This window comes from Rhincodon typus, unplaced genomic scaffold, assembly GCF_021869965.1.
Source record: "Rhincodon typus isolate 14 unplaced genomic scaffold, sRhiTyp1.1 hic_rhity00008689, whole genome shotgun sequence".
Classification (NCBI taxonomy): domain Eukaryota; kingdom Metazoa; phylum Chordata; class Chondrichthyes; order Orectolobiformes; family Rhincodontidae; genus Rhincodon; species Rhincodon typus.
The window spans coordinates 486-8,553 of NW_025974327.1; the positions used below are offsets into that span (position 1 = coordinate 486).

Genomic DNA, 8,068 nt, shown 5'->3' on the forward strand with positions numbered 1-8,068 from the left:
GGAGGAGGGGATAGGTGGGAGGAAGGACAGTTTAGGGAGGCGGGGAGCTGGGCTGGTTTTGGGATGCGGTAGGGGGAGGGGAGATTTTGAAGTTTGTGAAGTCCACATTGATACCATTGGGCTGCAGGGTTCCCAAGCGGAATATGAGTTGCTGTTCCTGCAACCTTCGGGTAGCGTCGTTATGGCACTGCAGGAGGCCCAGGATGGACATGTCGTCTGCGGAATGGGAGGGGAGTTGAAATGGTTCGCGACTGGGAGGTGCAGTTGTTTAGTGCGAACCGAGCATAGGTGTTCTGCAAAGCAGTCCCCAAGCCTCCGCTTGGTTACCCCGAATGTAGAGGAGGCCACAACGGGAAGAGCGGATGCAGTATACCACATTAGCAGATGTGCAGGTGAACATCTGCTTGATGTGGAAAGTCTTCTTGGGGCCTGGGATGGGGGTGAGGTGTAGGGGCAGGTGTAGCACTTCCTGCAGTTGCAGGGAAAAGTGCCGGGGGAGGTGGGGCTGGAGGGGAGAGTGGAGCAGACAAGGGAGTCACGGAGAGAGTGGTCCCTCCGGAAAGCAGATAAGGGCTTTCTAACCTCCCCTCCTCCCCCAAGGAGAACCTGTGCGTCCTGTAAGCCCCCTGCCCAGAGGAGGGACTGTGGGCCTCCTTTAGGTTTTATACAAACAGTAAATTGCAGTTAAAGGATGAGTGGGGCTGAATACAAACCAACTTCATTTGGATCAAAGCAAAATATTTCATTAAACTCCACTGGGCTTTTCGAAAAGCTGAACTGGGAGTAGGAGAGTAGCTCTGAGTAATTATAGTAACTATATGTGCAGAGGCAGCTAGATCTAACCTAGACGTATATCAGAGTTCAGTGCTCTACTAACCAAATCCTCATGATCCACTACTCAAAGTGACAGCCCACTGTTGAGGAACAATGTGTATAAGAGAGTATTGAGCTGGGACTGATAAGAGAAGCTTTACCTGGAGACTGCTTTTCCTGTCCTTCTCACATTTACAGTCTTTTCCATTCTCTCACATTTTTTGTTGTGGTTGCTCCCTGTTGGCCTGCTGTGAGGAAGACACATTCCATCTCAAACTCGCGCAGCTCCTTGGCCTCACTCCAGCTTCAAATGTTCCTGTAAATTCTCTTAATTATCTGTCCTTTCAACATTGCTGTGTGACCTCAATCACCATTAATGCGTTAATATAAAGTTTCCCTCAAGCAGTTTGCACCTCACAGGGGCTTCCACCATCATTGCACTCTGCTGAGTTCCTCCTGATGGAAGGCACAATGACTTGGCTCCATGAGAGAGGGGTTCGAGGGGGCAGGGGCTACAAGTTGTGCCTAGAGGGTTCGGTGCATGTGAACTGTCGGAGAACCCTGGGTTTAGTGTATCAGTCAGTTGGTCTTTTGGGGCAAAATGAGGTTGTCCAGAAGCATCAGTTTTGAATTTGGTGAGTGGTTTTACAGACAATGCCCCTCCAGAGAGTAAACCTCACATTTTCTCGGGCTGTGGACCAGCAGTAATACACATTCACTCATCTACACTAGCACTTAGGTTCCTTCCTGCTCTGGAGGAGAAGCTTATCTGGTCCTTTGGGCCCTGAGCCAGCAGAGTGAATCTGAGCCAGTCCAGTTCCGCTAAACCAAGGTTTAGCAATTTAACAAAAAGACTAAGCATTAATAAACTTGCAGAAGCACTGAGTAACTGGCAAGTAATTCTCAATAATCTAGGTTTTTCTCCCCTCTTTTTCTCCCATGTACCCCTCATCGTCACCCCTCCCTTATCTCCAATCCTCTTGCCTGTTTCCATCTTTTTCCTCTCCTCCCACTTTCTCCCAAACTGGCTTCCCATGTCTCCTTCCCTCTCCTGTACTGTCTATGTCCAACTTGTGCTTTCCCTTTCTTATATTCTCTGTCTGTCTCTCTCTGCCTCCCTACCTCACCATGTCCCTGTCTCTCTTTCTTTTTGCCTTCCACGTATCTCTGTCTCTTTCTCTCTCCCCTACACTGTCTCTCCATGTCTGTCTCTTTTTCAATCTCTGCCATTCTGTCTCTCCCTCTATCCCCCCCACTCTGTCTCTCCCTCTCTTCCCCCCCCTCTCTCTGTTTCTCCATTTCCCTATTTCTCTCCCCCACTCTGTCTCTCCATTTTCCTCTCTCCCCGCCCACTCTGTCTCTCCATTTCCCTTTGTCTCTCTCTCCCACTGTGTCTCTCCCCCTCTCCCCCCCGCCAACTCTGTCTCTCCATGTCCTTATCTTTCTCCCCCACATATTCTCCGTCATCATCCTCTCTCTCTTCCACGCTCCATGTCCCTGCCTCTCCCTGCATCTTCCTCTCTCTCTATGTCCCTTTCTCTCTTCCCTGCTCTGTCTCTCCAAATCCCACTCTCTCCTAGATCTTCCCTGATCCCTGTGATTCCTACGAAGGTCAGTGCAAACTCAAGGACCGCCTGCCATCCATCGTGGTGGAACCAACTGATGTGAGTGAGGTGGAGAGCGGGGAGCTGCGCTGGCCCCCAGAGGAGTTTCTCATGGCAGAGCAGGGAGGCGAGGGAGAGGGTCTGGTCCCCCAGGCTGGGGAGAGGGTCCAGGCTGATACAGAGCCAGGTACGTTGGGGGAGGGAGGAAGGGAGCGATCGGGGGACAGAGCAGGGCGAAGTCAGAGGAATGGGAGATTATTGAGGGAAGAGAGTGTTGTTAGGTTGGGGTTGGAGGAAGTATGTTTTAAGCTAGCTCGGGGTGTGGGAATTGCTGGCGGGACCAGCATTCATTGCCCCTCCCTTGTTACCCCTTGAGAGGGTGGGGGTGAGCTGCCTTCTTGAACCACTGCAGTCATATGCTGATGGTTGACCCATAATACCCTTAGGGAGAGAATTCCAGGATGTTGACCCAGTGACACGAAGGGAATAGTGATGTATTTCCACGTTGGGATGGTGAGTAGCTTATTGAGAGGGGTATTGAATGTGGGGATATTGAGTGAGGAATGTAGGGGGTATTTGAGTGCAATGTGGGTGAATTTGGGGTGCGATGGGGGAGAAGTATTGCCAAATCACTGACCTAATGCCCTGTTTCTGTGCAGTAACTGGGGAGGTGAAGACCCAGGAGAATATGGAGCCAGGACAGAGTCTGAGCTCTGACACCCAACTGCCCAGCTCTGCACTCATCCAACCTGGTCAGACTTTGGCAAAATGAACTCAATTCGTGGTCTATTTGGTCGAGCTTCGGAGAATTTTTATACAGCACAGGCCTGTTCATCTGCAATGGGCCCACCTACCCCACCCCCAACTTGTCTGTCTGTAATCGGCAGCCCCCCACCCCCCTCCCCCGGAGCAGGACTCCAATGAAGCTTTTCCAGTTGAAGACAGCTCCTCCAGTTGCTGAGAGAGCAGTCCTCACAGCCGGATGTCCTTTACAAAGGGTGAGATGAAGCTTCAATTTTGTATGTTGTTTTTGAGTTTCATTTTGATTCGATGTAAAACTCGATCTTTGATTATCATCTTCCAGTGTGACAGGATTAGTTACAATATTTTAAAACTGTCCAGGAACGGGCCCTTTGGGCCATGATGATTTTAACCGGAAGAATCTTACTTTTGTTTTTATTGAAGTTACTTTTTTTTTGCTGTGCAGTCTGGGTGTTTCACACACTCTCTGATCAACACTGAGTTAGAGCACTGTGGTTAGTTAGAGGCTTCAGCTTCCACCACTGCTACTTTCAGACACATTCTTTGCTCAGCCTAAACAAGCCCAGCCATTGGGGAGCTGCTGGCACCACACACCCTTCCTAAAACCACATACCCGTCCTCCCCAAATTTCCCATAGAATCCTTCTTGTGGCTACCAACTCTCAGAGATGTGGCAGTTAGCATGACAGGTTTCAGCTGTAAATCCCATCCTTGTGGCTGCTGTCTTTCACTCCTTATTGTAAAGTCAATCGGTTTCCATTAAGAAGGAAGCTCAGCATTCAGGAAACCTCCACATGCCATTGCCTTGCCCTCTGCTCCCAGTCTCCTCTCCTGCTCTCACAAGCATATGTTATCAGACCTGCTGAGCATCACCAGCATTTTCTATTTTTATTCCAGTTTCCAACATCCGTAGAATTTTACCTCAACACCACGTCTCCCAAACTTCAGAATTTTTCACCAATTTGCATTCCATTTGTTTCTGTTCAGTGTGGCGGGGGGGGGCGTGGATTCTGAAAAGGGGTCATTATGTTGAAGAGAGAATGAAAGTATTTTGATGTGTCTGCTGCCACATCTGCACCCAGAGTTTGTATATAGTTTTACTGGTGATTTCATTATCTTCCCCTTTGCTTTCTCTTCTCCGACCGTCCCACCCCCTCATCAGTATTGTCATGCCACAGTTTTGCTGTAAAGTTAATGATTTAATAAAGTTCTTTGTTGTTGGTTTTTACTCAAAATTCTGTCTGAGCATTCCCATCTCTCCACTGTACATCTGGTTTATCTGCTCCATACCCAGTCCACTGACTCTCTGGTCCAGCATTTATTACCAATCCCTAAATGGCCAGAGGGCAGTTAGGTCAGTCACACTGCTGTGGGCCTGGAGTTACAAGTAGGACAGACCTGGTAAGGGCAACAGATTTCCTTCCTAAAGAACATTAGCAACCAAAACAGATTTTGACAACAACTGATGATAATTTAATGATTAGTACCGTGACTAAGTTTGGCAATCTATTCCATATTTTATTAGTGGAACTCATGTTCCACCAAGTGCTGTGGTAGGATTGATCCAGTGTCTCTAGAGCATTAGCCTGGCCCTCTGGATTACTGGTTTAGTGCCATTCCCAGTCTAGCCCCAGCCCATACAAGCATTTGACTGGGTGCTGCTGAATGCAGTTCACTGAGCTATAGTTATCAGCTGCCCAGGGCCCATGCTCTATCATTCCCTTTGCAAGGGGTTGACTGAATATTGTGTCACTCTCTGCCATCACCTGGAGAAAATTCCCAAAAGTGTTACAGCATCAGACAAGCTCATTATAAATCACTAATTTTATTTAAAGCAAATTGAGACTGTTTCAAGAGGTTTTCCTTAGATCATTTTTTTCTGCACATTCTCTCCTCTCCTGTTCTTTGGGGTGGGGGCAGATGCAGGAGTTAGGCACTGAACCAGCATGACAGCCCAGCCCATGGCCATTTACCAGTTATTTGACTGTGCAGGGCATCACTGTTTGTCCACACTCTACAGGCACCTGGGTAAAGAGGTTGTCACAGCATAGCAGAATGACAGGCTGGTTACCTCCAATTCCAGCTTCAGGGGTCTGCAACTGAGGGTCTGTCCAGGTCACAGGAGGTGGCGTGGGAGCAGGACTGTTTTATTAGTCAAAGCAGAGACCTTGCTAGGTCAGACTGAGTCAACACTGTGTACTCATTGAGGTTGGTTTGATAATGTAAGCAAAATAACCAGTGTTCTTCTCAGTGTCCACTTCGAGTGCAGTAACAGTCACAAGATGGAGACTCTCCAGCCAAACAATCCGCACATCAGGATCCTCGTCCGATACCTGCAGCATTAAGCCACCAGGTCTCAGCATTCGGAGTGATTCTGTTAGGGCACAGCAAGCTGTCTCACCACCATCTGTACAAAAACAAACTGCGATCAGAGTGTACGAGATAGCCCCCATCCTCTAGCAGGGTCAGACAGTAATACACAGCTTCACCCCCATCCCCACAGGATCAGACAGTAATACACAGCTCCCCCCCCCCCGGTCACAGTATTAGACAGCTCCCCCCACCCCCACAGGGTCAGAGAATACTGTACAGCTTCTCCCCCACCCCCCAAAGCTCTCAGAGTACTGTACAGCTCCCCACCACCAGCAGGGTCAGACAGTACTAGACAGTTACCCCCAAGCAAGGTCAGAGAGTACTGGACAGCTCCCCACACAGGTCAGAGAGTACTAGACAGCTCCCCCCACCCACCCCAGGGTCAGAGAGTACCTTGTGCCCCCAGCAAGTGGTGGTTGTGAAGGGAGAGAGTCCTGTGAGCAATGTCACTGTTAGCCAGCTCCCCATGCTCTGTAAGTGCAGCTCACCATTTGCTTGGAGCAGTGCATCCAGTGTTCCCTTGTCCAGGATGAGATCGAAGCTCTGCTGCTGGAAGCCGGAGAGATTCCTGATGTCTGTCTGTACGAAATGCAGTTGGGAAGCTGAGCTCACAGGTGGAGGCAGCTGTGAAGTCTGTGCTTGCATTATGGCGAGTGCAATTGGAGAGAAATCCACACAGTAGACATGGAGCGGGAATGGGCACTCACAGTACAGACGGGGGCCCAGCTCTGAGGTACCACAGCCAATATCCAGCAGCTTGAGTGGAGCCTCACTCTCCATATCCCGCAACAGCTGCAGGAGCAGCCCCTTCAGTGAGGAGTATCCCAGGAACCAGTCAAAGTACTGAAAGGGCTGGCCCTGGCTCCTCTGGTAGATTGTGTCCCAGGTCGTTTGTTTCTGCAGGTCAGTGAATATGTGATCTGCAAGAATAATATTGACTGAATTTCCAATCACACACAACCTTTACACCTTAAGGAGGCCATGCAGCCCATCAGACCTGCACTGACACTCGGAAAGAAAACTGACATTCTCTTGTCCAATACTCTTTTGGACAGTCAGTGTCCTCCCATCTTCACAATTTTCTAAGTTCTGCATCACACACAAACTCTGCATCACAGGGTGGTAAAGAAGGCATTTAGCATGCTTGCCTTCATTACTCAGACCTCTGAGTACAGCAGTTGGGATGTGATGTTACAGTCATATAGGACATTTGTGAGGCCTCTTCTGGAATGCTGTGAGCAGTTCTGGTCTCCGTTATAGGAAGGATACTGTTAAACTGGAGAGGGCTCAGAAGAGATTTACCAGGATGTTGCTGGGAATGGAGGGTTAGAGTTATAGGATAGGCTGAGACTTTCTTCACTGGAATATAGGAGGTTGAGAGGTGACCTTATAGAGGTTTATAAAATAATGAAGGGTATAGATAAGGTGGATGGCAGGTGCCTTTTCTTTCGGGTGGGGGAGTTCAAAACTAGGAGCCATATTTTAAGGTGAGTGGAGAAAGATTTAAAAAAGACAATGAGGGGCAATTTATTTTTTACACAGAGAGTGGTTCATGTGTGGAATGAACTTCCAGAGGAAATAGTGGATGCGGGTACAGTTACAACATTTAAAAGACATTTAGAAAGGTATATGAATAAGAAATATCCGGAGAGATATGGGCAAAGCGCAGGCAAGTGGGACTAGTTGAGTTTGGAATTACAGTCGGCATGGACTGGTTGGATTGAAGGGTCAGTTTCCATGCTGTATGACCCTGAAGCTAGCCCAGGACAGGAAGGATAAACCTGCAGCGAAGGCTCCAATCAAAAACTAACCATATCCCACAGTTTCCCAACCATTTCACAACATTCAATCCGTCCACTTCATAAAATCCTCAAACAACCTCTCCATATACTCACCCTGCTGACTCACTAAGTGCCAATTACACAGTGAGCCCCTTTATCCACACAGAGAGCACCTTAAATACCCCTCTCCACACAGAGAGCACCTTAAATACCCCTCTCTCCACACAGAGAGCACCTTAAATACCCCTCTCCCTCCACCGCAGTGTGCACCTTAAACAGCCTTCCCCCAACAGTGAGCACCTTAAATACCTGTCTCCCTCTCACACAGAACACCTTAAATACTGACAGCCACCCCACAGTTAGCATTAACTGCCAACCCCCGAGTGAGCATTAGCTCCCCCCTTTGAGGATTAACCCCCCCACAGTGAGCATTAACGTCCCCACAGTGAGTATTAACACCCCCATAGTGAGCATTAACGTCCCCACAGTGAGTATTAACACCCCCATAGTGAGCATTAACGTCCCCACAGTGAGTATTAACGCCCCACAGTGAGCATTAACGTCCCCACAGTGAGTATTAACACCCCCATAGTGAGCATTAACGTCCCCACAGTGAGTATTAACCCCCCACAGTGAGCATTAACGTCCCCACAGCGAGTATTAATCCCCCACAGTGAGCATTAATGTCCCCACAGCGAGTATTAATCCCCCACAGTGAGCATTAATGTCCCCACAG

At 48.8% G+C, this 8,068-nt stretch overlaps 2 protein-coding genes across 3 annotated transcripts in view; one reads left to right on the forward strand and one right to left on the reverse strand.

Annotated features, from left to right (window-relative positions):
- The window catches only part of LOC125482315 (protein LBH-like), a 4,666-nt gene extending 253 nt beyond the window's left edge, over window positions 1-4,413 (forward strand). The window contains exons 2-3 of the mRNA XM_048594373.1: window positions 2,394-2,604; window positions 3,077-4,413. Coding sequence (XP_048450330.1) covers window positions 2,394-2,604; window positions 3,077-3,189 — 324 coding nt within the window. The 3' untranslated portion in view covers window positions 3,190-4,413. The remainder of the gene's footprint in view (window positions 1-2,393; window positions 2,605-3,076) is intronic.
- Window positions 4,414-4,984: 571 nt separating this feature from the next.
- On the reverse strand, window positions 4,985-8,068 carry cskmt (citrate synthase lysine methyltransferase). Of its 2 annotated transcripts, XM_048594372.1 has the most exons (3): window positions 7,447-7,874; window positions 6,040-6,471; window positions 4,985-5,585 (listed from the first exon to the last, which is right to left on the reverse strand). In XM_048594372.1, exons 2-3 carry the CDS (start codon window positions 6,329-6,331, stop codon window positions 5,365-5,367), a joined length of 513 nt encoding a protein of 170 aa, XP_048450329.1. In that variant the 5' UTR covers window positions 6,332-6,471; window positions 7,447-7,874; the 3' UTR covers window positions 4,985-5,364. The 2 variants fall into 2 exon arrangements, with proteins under 2 accessions (XP_048450329.1, XP_048450328.1); XM_048594371.1 differs by having other exon boundaries at window positions 6,040-8,068.